This window comes from Mustelus asterias, chromosome 14 (genome assembly GCF_964213995.1).
Source record: "Mustelus asterias chromosome 14, sMusAst1.hap1.1, whole genome shotgun sequence".
Lineage (NCBI taxonomy): Eukaryota > Metazoa > Chordata > Chondrichthyes > Carcharhiniformes > Triakidae > Mustelus > Mustelus asterias.
Genome location: NC_135814.1, coordinates 28,099,355 through 28,118,718, shown reverse-complemented (window position 1 = coordinate 28,118,718; position 19,364 = coordinate 28,099,355). Strand labels below are relative to the sequence as shown.

At 43.7% G+C, this 19,364-nt stretch overlaps 1 protein-coding gene across 1 annotated transcript in view; it reads right to left on the bottom strand.

The window, feature by feature from the left end:
• Positions 1-19,364, bottom strand: part of LOC144504127 (low-density lipoprotein receptor-related protein 1-like) — a 1,391,705-nt gene that overhangs the window by 528,312 nt on the left and 844,029 nt on the right. Inside the window, exons 32-33 of the mRNA XM_078229303.1 lie at positions 17,839-18,013; positions 14,757-14,851 (exon numbers count right to left, since the gene is read on the bottom strand). Coding sequence (XP_078085429.1) covers positions 14,757-14,851; positions 17,839-18,013 — 270 coding nt within the window. The remainder of the gene's footprint in view (positions 1-14,756; positions 14,852-17,838; positions 18,014-19,364) is intronic.

The following is a 19,364-nucleotide window of genomic DNA, read 5'->3' as shown; positions in this document are numbered from 1 at the left end:
CTATTTTAAATATGTAGATTAGTTAATTATCAGGACCTTTCAGGTCCGGATTGAATCTCTTACCCCGCCAGGAGTACTTCATTCCGGCGGGGTTTCATCCAGCTCCCCCCTTTTGGGGAGCTAGCGGGAGACCCCCCCGGAATGAAGGGGGGAGCAATCGAGGTCAGGCGGCGGGGGAGTGCCCCCTGGGCATGGGCACCCTGGCAGTGCCAGCCTGTGCTCCCTGCCACTGCTTCATGGGCAAAGTGCCCATGCCCAGGGGGCACCTTGGCACTGTCCATCGGGCATCGGGCAGTGCCAATGGGGTCGGGCCTAGGATCAATCAGTGGGGGTGGGTGGGTCCCGCTGCCACTCTGCATTGGGATTGGTTTGGGATGGAGGGAGGGCAGCGATTGGGGTGGGTTGAAGGGTTGGGGGTCTGGTCTGCCTGGGGGGGTGCTGTCTCTGGGGGGGATCTGACCCTGGTGGGGGTGGGGGTCAGCAGGGGGTCTGCTGTAGTGAGGGGGGGTGGGGGGATCACAACTGCTGGGAGGTGGGGCCTGGGCATCTGGGTGCTCAAGGACGGGGTGGGGGGGGTGTCAGGGCTGGCCCAGGAATTGTTGTGGGGTCCACAATTGGACCGTGGGGGGTCCTGGAGGGCAGTACTGTGAGGGTCCTGGGCTGGCCAGCAATCGGGCTGGCCAACAAATGGGAGTTTGACAGTTTGGGGCCACTGCACATGCGCAAAGCTCCAGAACTGTCAAACTCCGGCGTGAATCGGCCCTGGGTTTTTAATGCGATTCCCAACTGGGACCTCTGCATTGCACAGAATGCGGAGATTCAGGTGAGAAGCTGACCTGTCAGAACTGGCACGATCGACAACAATTTTGCCGTCAATTCAGCCCTTTGAGAGAATCGCCCCCTTATTGTTTGGGTTTGAACAAACCTTTTGCACCTGCTTCACTCATTCAGTGATAGAACTAAATTTTAGAAAGTCCACAAATATTCAATTATTCTAATATTAGCTCTTGTTTTCCTAGTCACTTTCTATTGCGTTTGCCATTTTAAAGTTCATTCCCTCAAAGTGGCTTGTGAAATTGCTGGGAAGCTGGGTCAAACTATTTGGCTTTGCTGAGAGTTTGCCAAAAAGGAAGCAATCCAGCTCATGTTGTCGAGAGCAAATTGATGTAAACTTCAAAGAGAAAAAAAACACAAATCAATCTAGCGCTGGAAACAATTAGCAAGCTGCACCAGGTTACACAACAATTTAATCAGGAGGACCAGTTGCTTTTGAATTGGATGTTTTCAGGAAGCATCGATTAATTGCACCATCAAAAAAATCTTTATTGCTGTCTTCTGACCCTTTGTGTTGCTAAGTGGCAAATGCAGTGGGTACTAATCATGGCTATTACCTCTGCTTCACTGATTCACTTCTCAAAATTAAGGCTGTCTTTCAAACCCGTTCGACTATAAAGATCCAAAGTTTTTTCAGAGATTTATGATTTTAATGAAGGCGAGGGACTCAAAACGTTATTTCTCTCTCCACATGATGCCTGTCCTACTGAGTACTTTAAGAAGTCTAACAACACCAGGTTAAAGTCCAACAGGTTTATTTGGTCGCAAACGCCACTAGCTTTCAGAGCGCTGCTCCTTCGTCAGGTGAGTGGGAGTTCTGTTCACAAACAGGGCATATAAAGACACAAACTCAATTTACAGAATAATGATTGGAATGCGAGTCTTTACAGGTAATCAAGTCTTAAAGGTACAGACAATGTGAGTGGAGAGAGCATTAAGCACAGGTTAAAGAAATGTGTATTGTCTCCAGACAGGGTAGTTAGTGAGATTTTGCAAGTCCAGGCAAGTCGTGGGGGATAGTATCTGTAACCGCCACGACTTGCCTGGACTTGCAAACTCTCACTAACTGTCCTCTCTGGAGACAAGACACATCTCTTTAACCTGTACTTAATGCTCTCTCCACTCACATTGTCTGTACCTTTAAGACTTGATTACCTGTAAAGACTCGCATTCCAATCATTATTTTGTAAATTGAGTTTGTGTCTTTATATGCCCTGTTTATGAACAGAACTCCCACTCACCTGACGAAGGGGCAGCGCTCTGAAAGCTAGTGGCATTTGCTACCAAATAAACCTGTTGGACTTTAACCTGGTGTTGTGAGACTTCTTACTGTGTTCACCTCAGTCCAACGCCGGCATCTCCACATACTGAGTACTTGACAGCATTTTTCCGTTTTTGCTTCAGAAACCCAGTGTCTGTACTTTGGATTTATGACTCAGACTGGTCACAAGAGAAGCAAAGGCCAGATAGTACTCCATAAGTAATTTGAGGTAAAAGTACAATCAGCAGGGAGGCAACTAGCAGCTAACACTCGACTAAAAAGTGTTTGTTGAAACTTTGTAAAAAATGTCAAGATAACTGTTCAAATGAGCTCAAATGACAGTTTTTTGAATTCTTTCTCAGACTTCAAAGTTGCTGCTTTACTTGAAAGGAATTCAACCACAGGATGTTTCTTGTGATTGTAAATTATTTTTATTAGCAAATAAATCTGTTGGGAAATTTAGTCTGTTGCAAAGGCGGCCAATATGACTTGGATTAATTGCCCTCTAAAGTGACAGTGACTACTACAACAAATGCAACCAGGGGAGGTGATGGCTGAGTGGTATTATCGCTCGACTATTGATCCAGAAACTCAGCTAATGTTCTGGGGACCCAGGTTTAAATCCCACCACAGCTGATGGTGGAATTTGAATTCAATATAAAAAAAATGGAATTAAGATGACCATAAAACCATTGTCGATGGTTGGAAAAACCTATCGGGTTTAAACCCATCTGGACTAATCTCTTTTAGCAAGCCACTCAATTATATCAATCACGTCAAAGTCCTAACGGTGTTGTGGCTCACCCCACATGTGGACTGCAGCATTTCAAAAAGGCAGCTCACCACCACCTTCTCAATAAATGTTGGCCAGCCAACGATGCCCCTGTCCCACGAGCGAATAAAAAAAACTACCTCGTGAACCAGTGGTATTTAGGTATTAAATTAGTAGCAGCAGTAGTTAGTGGCAGTAATTAGTAACACAGGCACAAAAATTAATTCAAAAGGCTACTGGAGTTTTGTGTTCAGCTTTGCATACCAAACCTCAGGCAAGATACATTGACTGTACCAGAGATAAAAGGGTTCATCTATGAGGAGGATTGATAAACTTGTGGTTTCTTGAATTTGGAAGTTTGAGAGGTGATCTAATCAAGGTACTTAAAACCATTAAGGAATTCTATGCGGTCGTTACAGAGAAATTATATCTTCTAGTAGGGGAATTCATGTAAGAAGATATTCATTCAATATTAGAGTTGGACCATATTGGAGTGAAATCAGGGAAATGCATTTTCCACACAAGCTGTAATAGAAATCTGGAATTCACTCCCTGCAAAAGGTTCCGAATGCAGCATCAATCAAAATTTCATTAAAATTGATAGATTTGTACTCTTCAGAGTCTCAGCAGATTTGGATCAAAATTGGGTAAATGGAACTGAGTTGGTGATCAGACGTAAATGATTGAATGGTGAAGCAGATTTTAGGGGTTGACTATCTTGCTCCTATTCTTTTGTTTGTTTGGCTTGCTTCAGAGTCAGAAATTGTGTCAAGTCACATTTCAATATAATACTGAGGGAGTGCTGCATTGTTAGAAGTGCCCTCCAGTCAGGTGAGAGGTTACAATAAGACCCTTCTTATCTGTTCAGATTGATGTAAAATATCCAATAGTATCATTTTAAAAAGCTGAGAGTTCTCTCAGTATCTTAGAATCTTAGAAGTATCTTGTCCTACATTTATTAATCAATCAGCACCACCAAAGGGGCGGGCCTACTGGGGGTGAGGGCCTATAAGGTGGGGGCCTCTGTCAGGTAGAGATCGGTAGGGGTGGGAGTTGGGGCTGCCGGGCGTGGAGGAGGGGTCAAGGCTGGCCCGGACCTTGGTACGGTGGTTAGCACTGCAGCTTCACAGTGCCAGGGACCTGGGTTCAATTCCGGCCTCGGATCACTGTCCGTGTGGAATTTGCATATTCTCCCCGTGTCTGGGTGGGTTTCCTCCGGGTGCTCCGGTTTCCTCCGACACTCCAAAGAGGTGCAGGTTAGGTTGATTGGCCATGATAAATTGACCCTTAGTGTCAGGGGGATTAGCAGGGTAAGTATGAGGGGTTACGGAGATAGGGCCTGGGTGGGATTGTGGTCAGTGCAGACTCGATGGGCCAAATGGCCTCATTCTGCACTGTAATGTTTCTATGATTCTATAATTCTTACACCAGATTTTCTGGCTATTTGTTTTTTCACTGTTTGTTGGGCATTGCATACGGGCGGTTCTCCCAAAATAATTCAAAGTGTTGAATGCGTAAAAACTGGAGTAAATCCCACTGTTTTTGTCAGCAGGAGTTTCAAAATGAATCTCCCACACTCTGTGCAGTGCAGAGTGCACTAGCGTAATTCACCCAAAAAAATCAGTGGGCTATTCCCGCTGGAGAGGCCGGCAGCATAGCGCTGGGAGGGCCATTACTCATGCGTCAATCTGTCAGTGCCGAGATTGGTGCATGCAGTAGCCCCGCTCTGCCAGCCTCCCGATCGCCGGCCAGTTCTGCGACCCCCACACGGCCCGATTGCTGGCCCCCCCAAACACATGTCTGGGCCAGCCTCGACCCCCCCCCCGCTTCCCGCCCGGCCTGCCTCGATCACCTCCACCACGGGCAGCCCCGATCTTCCAAAATGTATGTTGGCAGCTTGAATCATAACAGTCACTTCAGTAGAGTTTTCAGAATCTGCCTGCTTAGCAGCGAGGCAACCTGCTTATAGAAATGTTGTTCTGAAGTTCAAAGCCTAAAGAAGGGTGAGCTTGGCCTGGTGAGAATGGCTTATTTCTCAGTTTACATTGCTTGACTAGATGGAAGCTGTAGTACATATTTCAAAAATGCCTGTTCCTATTCTGTCTTTAAGCAGCAGCTTGAGAGCAAGAAACAGAAGGTTGAGAAACATAACCAATAAATAACTTCATTTAAATTCGGAGTAGGTGGAAATGTTACGCATTATCTCCCCTACCCCCCACCCCCACCCTTATATTAAACACTGACAGACTGAAAGTAATCCAACACTCGTGGTAAAAGTCGGATTTATTTCAGCATTTGTAAAAATGAAATTCTGCTTGTTATAAATCACAACAGAAAAAAGATTCATGGAGTTCGAATCATATGTTCAATCTCAGAATACAATATAAGTTCACAAAGTACTAATGGGGTTGACATTTTCCAATTGGATTTACTGCTTTGCAGATCTCGAGCATTCTATATGCTATAGATTGTTCTGTTGTGATACAAAACGATAAGGGTCATATTCAATTGGTACTGTTAGTGCCCTTAAAATGTTGTAATGGATGTAACTTTGCAGGAAATATGTTTTAATTGCTGCATCAGCTCAATGTAATTTTGCGAACAGGTTCAGGTGTTAAGCAATTACTGAAATGATGAAATAAAGTGTGCACGTTACATCTGGGATGGACACTCCAATTACTACATCACATTTTCTGTTCTGAAACTATTGTAACGCCAGGCTGGATGTGTTAGTGAGATCTAACTAAACTATTATAGAAAAAATGAGCTTTAATAATTTGCTTTTGACACATGAAACCAACTGAGATCCTCCCCACAAAATTTTGGCTAGAATTACACTGAGGAAAAACAGAACTTCCTTGCATTGCAAGTTGTAAAATGCATTACAAGTTTCGCAATGAAAGGCATATTTCTATTTGCAAACTTGAGGGTAGGCTGGATCACTGACTGGCCAGATCAAACATTCCATTTGCCAAAATTCTGGTTTATTTTCAGTTTTAACACTGGAGTCCACACAAAATTGATATTTAAACATACTCTCAGAATTTTTAAATCTCAATTCCCTTAATGTGAGGTACAATAATAATATGTCATTCCTCTTTATTGTTTCACCATATGCTGTGTAATTGATATTTATACTGCTGTTGAATCTCCTTTGGGTAAATGCAGAATTGACTGATGTTTAAACAAAGTATTTAATACTTCGCCCTCACCAGTAAGAAGAAAGCAACTTTCCATTAATATTCCCGGTGTAGCAATTTAACTTTTCTTCTTAAATTGGCGCCATCTGTCCAATACAGCAAGTTGCTCCTAAATATAGCTGCATAAGAAATAAAACTTACCCTAATTGGAGGAAGTAAAAATGATTAATGTACACCTACACAGGGTTAATACTAGTTTGTGACAATCTTACTTTATCTATGAGTTGATGCCAGCAAAATGTATTACAAGTCACTGAAAAGGCACATTCTGTCTCAGTTTCACTGATATTTACAAAAAATACACTATAGGTTCTGGAAACCTGCAATAAAGTGAGAAAGCATCGGAAATACTCGGCAGGTCATGCAGCATCTGTGGAGAGAGAAGTGGAGATGGTGGGTTTTCTGGTGCTGTTTTCGGGGGGGGGGGGGATCAGCTGTGGGAGCGGGAAATCCCACAGGAGTCCCAAAATGCGGTTTCCGCTGGCGGGATTTTCCATTCCATTCCCCCCCCCCACCCCTCAACCAATGACATGATGGGAATCCGGGCGTTGAATTTAGGATTCTGCATTTGAATATATTTAAATATCATTATCAAGCCTTTATGCCTGATAATCCCTTCCCTCCCCATTGGATTATCCATTCATGTCGACATGAAGGCATGTTGACATGAAACACGACAGGTCCCCCACAACATGCACCTGGTGAGCAGAACACGCCAGAGGCGTGCAGGTGAGTACATTCCCCAGGAGGGTTATGCCTGGACAGTACCCTGGTACTGCCCCCTGGCATTGCACCCCTGGCACTGTCCCCAGGGATTGCCCCTGGCGCTGCGGCCCCGGCACTGCCGTCTGATTGAGAGATTGCTCAATTGCCCAACTGCTCTCTCAATCAGAGCATGATGTTGTGGGACCCGCCCTTTAACTTTTCTTCTACGCTAAAAATAATCCGAACGAAGCCGCTGGAAGCTTCTACCCAGTTTTTCCCACTCGCTGTGCAACTCCGCCTAAAAATGAAAACATTCCACCCAGTTTGAACAGCTGAACCTTCGGCAGCAGGGGTGCAGACAGCAATGGGACCAGAGGCGACACGCCACCTCCCTCAATGAGAAACATGCCGCAGAGAGGCCAGAGAATCCTCCTCCATGCATTTCAGGACACTGGTCTTTCATCAGAACTGGAATATGTAACAGTTATAAATGCTCCTCTAGATTAAACATCTTTTGTTTCCTCACTTGTCATATTATAAGACCATAAGACATAGGAGCGGAAGTAAGGCCATTCGGCCCATCGAGTCCACTCCACCATTCAATCATGGTTGATTTCAACTCCATTTACCCGCTCTCTCCCCATAGCCCTTAATTCCTCGAGAAATCAAGAATTTATCAATTTCTGTCTTGAAGACGCTCAACGTCTCGGCCTCCACAGCCCTCTGTGGCAATGAATTCCACAGACCCACCACTCTCTGGCTGAAGAAATTTCTCCTCATCTCTGTTCTAAAGTGACTCCCTTTTATTCTAAGGCTGTGCCCCCGCGTCCTAGTCTCCCCTGTTAATGGAAACAACTTCCCTACGTCCATCCTATCTAAGCCGTTCATTATCTTGTAAGTTTCTATCAGATCTCCCCTCAACCTCCTAAACTCCAATGAATATAATCCCACGATCCTCAGACGTTCATCGTATGTCAGGCCTACCATTCCTGGGATCATCCGTGTGAATCTCCGCTGGACCCGCTCCAGTGCCAGTATGTCCTTCCTGAGGTGTGGGGCCCAAAATTGCTCACAGTACTCCAAATGGGGCCTAACCAGTGCTTTATCATCCCTTTTTACCTTGCACCATCATTTCTTTTGTCATTTAATTATCCTTGTTTTCCACACTAGTGCATACCTTCTCATTTGTTCTTTTCTCCCTCACCCCTTTCTCTGCCTCTGTACTTGCTTAAAACCTACTATAAATCCATTTTCTCCAATTTCAACCTGGAATACTGTTTTCTCTGTTTACTTTCAGTCAAATCTACAGGATATTTCCAACTTTGGTTCTTAGGCACTGATAAGTAATGCACGCGGTAGAAAAATTCTCTCATGTGATGATAGTGATACTGAGCAGAAAGCACCTGACTTGGGTTGAAACCCCTTTTAAAAAGTTTTTTTTTGACTGGGTTTTATTTCTGAGCTTTTATATTAAAAAGAGTCAACATTCCTCTCTCAAGTATCATAATTACATGAGTGATTGCCTCATTGTGTATATCACTGCATGAAACTGTAAAGGGATTGCAATTATAGAGTCATAGAGGTTTACAGCATGGAAACAGGCCCTTCGGCCCAACTTGTCCATGCTGCGCAGTTTTACCACTAAGCTAGTCCCAATTGCCCACATTTGGCCCATATCCCTCTGTACCAATCTTACCCATGCAACCGCTGAAATGCTTTTTAAAGGACAAAATTGTATCTGCTTCTACTACTACCCCTGGCAGCCCGTTTCAGACATTCACCACCCTCTGTGTGAAAAAATTGCCCCTCTTCACCCTTTTGTATCTCTCCCCTCTCACTCTAAATCTATGCCTTTTGGTTTTAGACTCCCCCACCTTTGGGAAAAGATGTTGACTATCTAGTTGATCAATGGCCCTCATTATTTTATAGACCTCTACAAGATCACCCCTAAGCTTCCTACGCTCCAGGGAAAAAAGTCCCAGTCTATCCAACCTCTCCTTGTAACTCAAACCATCAAGTCCCGGTAGCATCCTAGAAAATCTTTTCTGCATTATTTTAGTTTAATAATATCCTTTCTATAATAGGGTGACCAGAATTGTACACATTATTCCAAACGTTTCCTTACCAATGTCTTGCACAACTTCAACAAGATACCATAACTCCTGTATTCAATGTTCTGACCAATGAAACCAAGCATGTCGAATGACATTTTCACCACCCTGTCCACCTGTGACTCTACTTTCAAGGAGCTATGAACCTGTACTCCTAGATCTCTTTGTTCTCTAACTCTCCCCAATGCCCTAACATTAACTGAGAAAGTCCTGCCCTGGTTCGATCGACCAAAATGCCTCACCTCGCATTGATCTAAATTAAACTCCATCTGCCATTCATCGGCCCACTGGCCCAATTGATCAAGATCCCGTTGCAATCCCAAATAACCTTCTTCACTGTCCACTGTGACACCAATCTTGGTGTCATCTGCAAACTTACTAACCATGCCTCCTAAATTCTCATCTAAATCATTATTATAAATGACAAATAACTGTGGACCCAGCATCAATCCCTGAGGCAGACTGCTGGAGACAGGCCTCCAGTAGGAAAAACAACCCTCTACAACCAACTTCTGTCTTCTGTCATCAAGCCAACTTTGTATCTAATTGGCTACCTCATCCTGGATCCCATGAGATTTAACCTTATGCAACAAGTTACCATGCTGTACCTTGTCAAAGTCCTTGCTAAAGTCCATGTAGACAACGTCGACCGCACTGCCCTCATATAACTTCTTGGTTACCCCTTCAAAAAACTCAATCAAATTCGTGAGAAATGATTTTCCACTCACAAAACCATGGTGACTGTTCCTAATCAGTCCTTGCCTCTCTAAATGCCTGTAGATCCTGTCTCTCAGAATACCTTCTAACAACTTACCCACTACAGACGTTAGGCTCACTGTCCTGTAGTTCCCAGGCATTTCTCTGCAACCCTTCTTAAACAAAGGCTCCGATCTTCAGGCACCTCATCTGTGGCTGTTGATGATTCAAATATCTCTGCTAGGGGACCCGCAAGTTCCTCCCTAGCCTCCCACAATATCCTGGGATACACTTCAACAGGTCCCGGGGATTTATCTACCTTGATGCGTTTTTAGAATTTCAGCACTTCTTTCTCTGTAATGTGTACACTGCTCAAGACATCACTATGTATTTCCCTAATTTCCCTAACATCCATGCCTTTCTCAACAGTCAATACTGATGAGAAATATTCATTTAGGATCTCACCTATCTCTTGTGGATCCGCACGTAGATGACCTTGCTAATCCGAGAGAAAAGAGGCCCTATTCTCTCCCGAGTTACTCTTGTGCTCTTTATGCATTTGTAGAAGCTCTTTAGATTCTCCTTTGCCTTATCTGCCAAAGAATCTTGTGTCCCCATTTTGCCCTCCTGATTTCTTGCTTAACTCTACTCTGACACCCACTTTACTTATCAAGGGATCCACTTGATCCCAGCTGCCTATGCATGTCAGATGTCTCCTTCTTCTTCTTGACCAGGGTCTCAATATCCCGAGTAATCCAGGGTTCCCTACTTCTACCAGTTCTGAGAGAGTGCAAAGAAATTAAGGTCAGATTCTAGTTGTAACCTGAGAACAGATTCAAGGTAATTATGGAAAAGTAGAATCTTGAGAACAAAACAAAATATTACTGATTAAAAAGTCAATACTGTTTTTATTTGGCATTAGTGATGGCACAGGTATGTGGTCAGAAACTCATTTGCGGTTACTATGATATCAAAGTTACAAACTGTCTGGTTTAGACTTTGGCAATTGCCAGGAAAAGAGATAGACGTGGTGGATTGGGAATGGAGTTTGGAGCAGGAATCAAAGACAATGTCTTCGGTCTTTCCAATATTTAATTGGATTAAATTTTCTGGATGTTGGATAAGCAGTCTGGTCATTTGGAAGTCGAGAGAGATGGTAGTTATGTAGTGCTGGGTCTCAGCAGAGTACACATGAATACGAATGTGCCTTACAATGATGTTGCCAATGAGTATCATGTCGAAGAGAAATAGGAGACAACGAAGGTTAGATTGCTGGTAGAAATCAGAGGAAAAGCTACAGATGTGAATGTGGAAGCCATTGCAAGTGATACTCTGGCTATGATTAGATAGATAAGTGTAGAACCAAGTGGGAGCAGTTTCACCCAGCTGGATGACTGCAGACAGGTTAGGAAGGACAAGGAAGAGTAACTTTGGTTGCAGTTACATTGGATGTCATCTGTGACTTTTCTTTGGTACAGTGGACAGGGTGGAAAACAGATAAGAGGTATTCAAACATGGAACTCTGGGAAGGTGGCCATGAATTTTGGATGTAACAATGTATTCAAAGGCATTATGTTAGGACACCAGATCAGAAACCCAAAAGTATATCATGAAGTCAGACTAGATCCCAACAATTTGCGATTTGGGCATTAATATGAGGATATGATATTTCACTCCAGGTGCAATATGACACACACTGGGAAGCTTTTACGAAAACAATTCTATTGAACAACACAGTTTAACTACCATAAATAGCTTAACTATTAATAATTGAACAACACTTAAACATGACAAGATCAAGTTCTTAACTGCTGACCTCTCACTATGAGTTCCAATTCAAGCAATATTCCTCTTATAGACTTAAACCCCCCTGGTTAAAATTAATTAGCAAAACACAGGCTTACTTGCTTGTCTCAGGTTAACAGTCCTAGAGCTTTCAGAACACTTCTGAAGAGAGAGAGAGACAGAGAGATACCTGTTTCTTCTGGCAGTCCAAGCAGCAACTGCTTGTATTAAAAAGAAACTGAAACAGTATTTCTTCCCTGCAAGTTTAGCTCCTCCCATTAAGCACACAACTCTGTCCCTGACAATCAACCTAATCAAAACTCTACACTGAAACATCCAGGGGAATCCCAAGTACATACAAATGCATTAGTTCTGCTTAAAACAAACACTCCAGATCTAAAATGAATACTTATCCTGTCCTCCCAGCTGTCAATTTAAAGGCTTTGCTAGACAAATCGACACCCTGCAAAACAGAACTGAATTCTAAATATACTCCTTACAAGAAATATAATATACAGATATTTCTTGAAGGCCCAGTACCATCACAATTGGACGGGAACGTAAAGGTGGAGATAGGACGGCTGCTTGAACGGACAGTGGGGTTAGGATTAGTTTTTTGAGGACCAGGGTAATGATAGCAGATTTGAAGAAGGGAGGGGGCAGTACCCAAAGAGAGAGAATGATTAACAACATCAGCTAACATGTGGACCAGGAAGAGAAGTTGGGTGGTGAACAGTATAGTGGAATTCAGGTTGAGTTGTGGACAAGATGAGCTTGGAATGGACATGATGGAAAAAAGGGGAGAAACAAGAAAAGGGTAGACGTTCAGGGCAAGGGAAAGGGGAACTTTAGAGTGACTTCAAGACGTAACTGCACATTCGCCCCATGTCTGCATGGGTTTCCTCTATGTGTTCTGGTTTCCTCCCTTTCCTCCCACAGTCCGAAAGATGTGCTAGTTAGGTGCATTGGCCATGCTAAATTCTTCCTCAGTGTACCCGAACAGGTGCCGGAGTGTGGCGACTAGGGGATTTTCACAGAAACTTCATTGCAGTGTTAATGTAAGCCTACTTGTGACACTAGTAAATAATCTTTTAAACCAAAGCTTTTCTTTAAGAATGAAAGGATGACATTTTAACCTTTAAATCACAGACTTGCCTTACCCCAGGTTTTATCTATACCAAGCTCGCTTTAATTAATCTGAATATCTGCTTTCAGAAAAGACAAAATTATTCTCCAAAATATTAATGGCACTGCTACATATAACAACTGGAAGAATTCCTTCTCTGCACAGGTTAAATTAAAGAAGTGTGATCTTAAAGAACTGCCTTTGCCCTCTAGATTATGCTGAGCAGTCTATTTGCGTGCCAGAGATTGAATTGCAAATCCATTTATTTTATTCCTAAATTGAATGACCACTCATGATGACTTCCCTGCCCTACACTCCCTGAATCTGCTAAAATATTATTTTGTTCATTGAAAACTGCAAGTGTGTGAGAATATAATTAGACCAGGTGGAATTATATTGGTCTTTTATATGGCTATTATTTTCAATTGGAATATACCAGTAGGTGTGCCAATGGGTGGTTATGATCTTGGAAAGATTTCTTACCAAGTAATGATTCACAATGTGTTACAAATTTTTGTTAAGAAGAAAATCATCTCTACCTATATACATAATATATATCAGAAGTCCTTCCGTCAGAGCTGAAGGCAGGAGATGAACCCATTTTGGCTGGTGGTGGAACCCAAAGGCGGCATATTGTTGGTGACAACCAATTAACTGACTGCCTCCAGGGCAGCTGATTTTATTTGGATAGTGACCCACTTCCAAGCTCAGCCAGCCCATTCAGAGGGCTGGCAGATCAGCAACCTCAGTAGTGCCAGCACTAGCAGTGGCCATTGTTGGTGCTATACCTGCAGAATGGCCAGATGCCCTCGTAAGAACTAGGAGCAGGAGTAGGCCATCTGACCCTTTGAGCCTGATGGCCTACTCATGGCTGATCTTTTCGTGAACTCAGCTCCACATACCCGCCCGCTCACCATAACCCTTAATTCCTTTCCTGTTCAAAAATGTATCTATCCTTGCCTTAAAAACATTCAATGAGATAGCCTCAACTGCTTCACTGGGCAGGGAATTCCACAGATTCACAACCATTTGGGTGAAGAAGGTCCTCCTCAACTCAGTCCTAAATCTGCTCCATCTTATTTTGAGGCTATGCCCCCCAGTTCTAGTTTCACCTGCCAGTGGAAACAACCTCCCTGCTTCTATCTTACCTATTCCCTTCATAATCTTATATGTTTCTATCAGATCCTCCCTCATTCTTCTAAGTTCCAATGTGTATAGTCCTAGTCTACTCAGTCTCTCCTCATAAGCCAACCCTCTCAACTCCAGAATCAACCTCGTGAATCTCCTCTGCACCCCCTCCAGTGCCAACATATCCTTTCTCAAGTAAGGAGACCAAAACTGTACACAGTGCTCCAGGTGTGGCCTCACCAGCACCTTATAAAACTGCAACATAACCTCCTCAAAGTGGCTTCAAAGTGGAGCCTCCAGTCCCAGGCAGAGAGGTGGGCTCCGGTTATAGGTGGTGATGGGGGTTGGTGCATGAGTTGCTGAGGAATGATAGCTGCCGGCTCAGAGTGTCAGCAGGGAAGGGGCGGGGGGGGGGGGGGGGGGGGGGTGCTGTGGAGAAGGGTCGGATGATTGGAGGAGGGTGGGTGGAAGGGGCCAATGATCGGGAGGAGGGGGGAGAAGTGGTTGATTCCATTCGGGGGTTGGGGAGGGGAACGCCTGAGACGTCCATGATGGGCTGGGGTAAGTGCGGGGTGGCAGGGGTGGGGGGGAGTGTTGTTCTATAGGTTATGATTGGGGCACCCTTTAAAGAATGCGCCCAATCTCTGTGCAGTCAATTTTTGCCGGCATATTCAGGCCCCACCCCTTGCATAACGGCCTCTTGATTTTTTTTTTACACAGTGTCTTAATAAACGGAAAGAAAACTGATTGGTTTCTCTGAGGAGAAATACGTCGGTTTTCTCACCGGAAACCTCCTGTGGAGGTTTGTCCAGCAGCTGAGGCACCTCGCCATTCACTGATTATGAGATCTTCTGGTCTCGCCGATGACTATGGCATTTTGCATGGCTCGCCTGCCCAGCCTCCACAGAAACCACCTCGGGGAGTCACCTTCGGCGGGGCTGGAAGACCGCACTGGTGGCAAGGGCTGAAAAATCCCACCCAGTACCTTCAACTCATAATTATTTACTACATATCACAACTTACTACAGATTCTAAAAGCTCAATAAATTAACTAAGCCATTAAACAGGAATGTTGTCGCCATAGTGACAGAGCAATATCACAAATGCAATCATTGAAAAAGGCAAATGCTTGAATTACCAGCAGGCTCCTTTTGATTTGAAAAAAGATTCTTGACGTTACTGCCATCCATGTTTGCTGAACTGATATTGTTTCCATCGCTCCAGTAGAGCTTTCTGTCGGAGAGAAACCAGTGCATATATCAACTTAAGGTTAAAATTAATTACACATCCGAACCAACTGTCACGGTATTTGTTTCCAATCTCTTTTATATGGACCTGTTTGAAATGGATCTTGTTGTATTGTACTGTTCTTTGACAGTTTGTTGTGTTACTTGTAAAAATGAATATCTTCAGTAAAAATATATTTTAAAACAACTAAATACGCAAATTCTACAAAAAATGTTATCAATTATAAACTCCTGTAATGTTTCAAGATGTTTTGCTTATTTGACCTGGAGGTATTTTCAGATTAATTTATAATTCTGGCCTCTGCACATATCTCTGATAGATCCTTATATCAGGCAAATGGAGTAAACAATTTGCCATTATTTGAAGTTAAAGGTGCCACTTATAATATATAAAATACACTGACTGCTTTGGACAACTGTTTTTGAACTTTGAACTCTTCCAGAACATATAGACCTATCCACTTTACACAGTGGAGAGAAGGTGAAGGAAAAAATAATAACCTACACCTTCGCAAATTGCTAAGTTTAAAGTTTATTCATTAGTGTCACAAGTAGGCTTACATTAACACTGCAATGAAGTTACTATGGAAATCCCCTCGTCGCCACATTCCGGAGCCTGTTTGAGTACATTGAGGGAGAATTTAGCATGGCCAATGCACCTAACCAGCACATCTTTCGGAGTGTGGGAGGAAACCCCACACAGGAGCACCCTGAGGAAACTCACGCAGACATGGGGAGAAGGTGCAGACTCCGCACAGACAATGACCGAAGCTGGGAATTGAACCCGGATCCCCTGGTGCTGCAAGGCAGCAGTGCTAATCACTGTGCCACCGTGCCCCCTTACATACCAAGTCACATACCATCCTGACTTGGAGGTGGATCACTGTTTTATCAAGGTCACTGGGACAATGTCCTGGAATTTTCTACCCAACAGCATTGTGGGAACACCTCAGACCTTTTGCAGAATTTCAAGAGTGCCCACCAACACTTCGAGGGTAACTTGGGATGGGCAATGAATAGTGGCCTGGACATTAATATCAACACACTCAGAAAGAACGGTGAATAATCATATAATTACAAATTAGTATATTTTGATGGGAATGCTGAGATTTTAGAACTGAGATTATTAAAGGCTGGGATTTTCCAGCCCCTCTGCCATGGGTTTTTGGGTGGTGGAGTTGGCTCACCATTGACCACCAGTGGGACCTACTAGTCCCCCCCGAAGTCAAATGCCATTTGCTCTGCTCGCCTCTGGGGAACCCACCACAGGTTCAGCAGAACTGGAACATCCCATTATGGGAAGGGCCAGGAAATCCCAGACAGTAGTGTTTTGAGGCTTAGGGGAAAAGGAAAGCTAGAGGATTTGACAGCACATTGGGAGTGCAGGGTACGGGAGCAATAAGATGAGTTGAGGTGTGGTAGCGATGTGGGGAAGATTCGTAGCATCTGACACATGGAGGTGGGAAGGGAGTTCTGGGATGGCTCAGTGGAGCTGGATGCCATGAAATTGTGCATGCGGGTTGGCTAGATTCTGAAGAGCGTTCGGAAGATTTTTTTTTGTTGGGTGGGGCAATATGGAAGGGACTCCTGGGATATATGAACATGTAGCTTTCTGAAGAATAAAGAGGGTAGTGATGGGGAGCAATGATGTTTCGTAAGTTCAGTGTGCTGGAAAAAAGCAAGGCTGGAATATATCAACAAGCAGCGAAAGGGTTGCAGACCACTTATTGGGCAGATTTTACCAGAGGAAGTGAGAGAGAGCAGAAAAGGTGGCAAAAGATAGGGTTGAAGCGGATTCAAGCAAAGATTTTTGGATAAAATTTGTGCCCTGCCCCCCACCACCTTTCAGTGCCTCTTCCAACAGGCAAAGCCCAGTTTCATTACGCGAGGCCCTCTAATTTATTTTCATGGCCTTAATAAGCAGAGTGCAAACTATTTATACCTGGAGTAGCCAAGCACAATGTCAAAGGAACAGCTGCCGGAAATATTTTCAACTGGTATTTAAATGGTTCATCTATCCATCTCCTGACAAGTTCATTAGTTCTGATCTTTCCCAACTAACTTCCTTGACTTCCTTGAGGACACAACGTCCCAACTGGATGGTGGAATGCCAAAGAAACCACTGATAAATTTCGACAAGGTCGGTCATTAGTTAAGCTCAAAGCAATAGGGATTCAGGGATAACTTTGGAATGAACTAGGTATCAACTGAGGGGTAAAAAATAATGAGAACTTCAAGGTGAGCTACCCACCAATGAGCCACCATCTTTAATTTTAACCTGCTCTTCTGACGTCCTGGCACCGTGACTGTAATTTTAACACTGGCATGAAGAAGGAAACTAGTGTTGCCCTAAGTATAAAGCAAAAAGAGAGGGGGTGAATTTGGGACCAGAAGAGGCCAATTGAAGGAAGTTATTTTTGACTTTCTTTGCAGAACAGTAGGACTCTGGCAAAGCCCCAAGAAAACATTTGGCCTTTCATCCCAGGAGACCTTCTTGAAACAACCGACCCATGACATCTGCATGCGGTGAACTTTTTTTCCCTGCTGCCTGAACTTCTGCTCCTCTCCACCAGCTAGCAGTCACTTTATGCTCATTTTAGTGCAGATGAGGCCTGGGAAATAAAACCTCTCGGCCTCTTGCTGCTGTGTTCGGAAGGTTTTGGCACTCAGCCAAATCCTGCTGCAAGGTAAAATTGGGGCTTTTTATATTCCTTTTTCTACCCCAATGCTTGTAATCTGATTGGTTTTGTAACAATAAATCCTTCCATCCAAACATAATCTTCACTTGCATCTGTACCACATTTACACTGCTGTACTTCAGCTGATTATAAAAATATCAATCATTTCATTAGATAGACAATGCAAACTTTCAATTATTTCACCTGCAGCAATTAGGGACGGGCAATAAATGTTGGCCTGGCCAGCGATCCCTTAAGTGAATTGAGAAAAAAGGTATATTGCACAACAGCTTACCCTTTTAGTGGGTGTACTATTAGACACTGTGGGTGGTCAAGTCCATGAATGATAGAAGTCCGCAGGGATCCATCTAATCTCGCGACATTTATTTGTGCTTCCTCTAAATCTGAACTCGTCCAGTACATGTTTCTGGATACCCAATCTACTGCAAGTGCATGAGCATATGGCAGGTCTGTGAACAAAAGGACCATAATTAGTGAATTAATAAAGTTACTTGCAACAATGATCAACATGGAGGGAAAGCTAGATAAGCAAATGAGAAAGGGAGAGAAGGATATTTCAACAGGGTGAAATAATGTGAATGGAATGGGAAGAAACTGAGCTTAAAAACCGACACATGCTGAACTGCGCCAATTGGCATGTTTCTCCGCCGAGAGTTCCATAGAATCCTGACGGTGCAGAAGGAGGCCATTTGGCCCATCGAGTCTGCACTGACTCTGCAACAGAGCATCTTACTCAGGCCCACCCTATGTCGGTAACCCCGCACATTTGCTCCACTAGTCCCCCCAACCTAGAAACCTTGGACATTAAGGGCAATTTAGCATGGCCAATCCACCTAACCTGTGCACCATTGGACTGTGGAAGGAAGCCCATGCAGACAAGGGGAGAATGTGCAAACTCCACACAGACAGTGACCCAAGGCTGGAATTGAACCCGTGTCCCTGGCGCTGTGAGGCAGCAGTGCAAACAACTGTGCCACCGTGCCATCCTTGTTCTAGATACTTCTGTAGAAGCTCCTCTAAATTTTGGCACTACTCGATGACTTGTTTGACTTTCAAAAAAAAACAGTCATTTTGCAAAGACATTTTGTTTTGTTAGAAGATGTTTAGCCTTTTGGGGCATGTGAAATGAACAAGGATGGCACGGTGGCACACGGTGGTGAGCACTGTTGCCTCACAGAGCCAGGGACCCGAGTTCAATTCGGTCTCGGGTGACAATGTGGAGTTTGAACATTCTGCCCGTGTCTGCATGGGTTTCCTCCGGGTGCTCTGGTTTCTTCTCACAGTCAAAAGAGGTTGATTGGCCATGCTAAATTGCCCTTAGTGTCCCAAGATGTGTCGGATAGGGGGATTAGCAGGGTAAATAGGTGGGGTTATGGGGATAGGGGCTGGGTGGGATTGTTGTCAGTGCAGGCTCGATGGGCCAAATGGCCTCCTTCTGCACCTTAGGGATTCTATGATTCTATAAGAAATGGGAGATTAGCATTTCTAACATTTATAGCAAATATAGTGCACATTTTGAACAGCAATGATTACTCCAGAAGTATCAGTAAGACAATTTTCTGCATCATCTTTTGTTGCTATTAAAAACTTCAATTACCGATTTTAGATATAATGACCAATTCTACCAGCACAAATCAATGTGTAAACTGCAAAGCCATTTGTTAAATAATTTACATGTGACATTACAGAACTAAAAGCAATAAGAATTTTGAAGGAGAAAGTAACAACAGCTGAATGGCGTGGTATATTATCAATGGGCTGGTTTTTATGCTGGGTGCAGCTTCCATCACTATCTCAGGT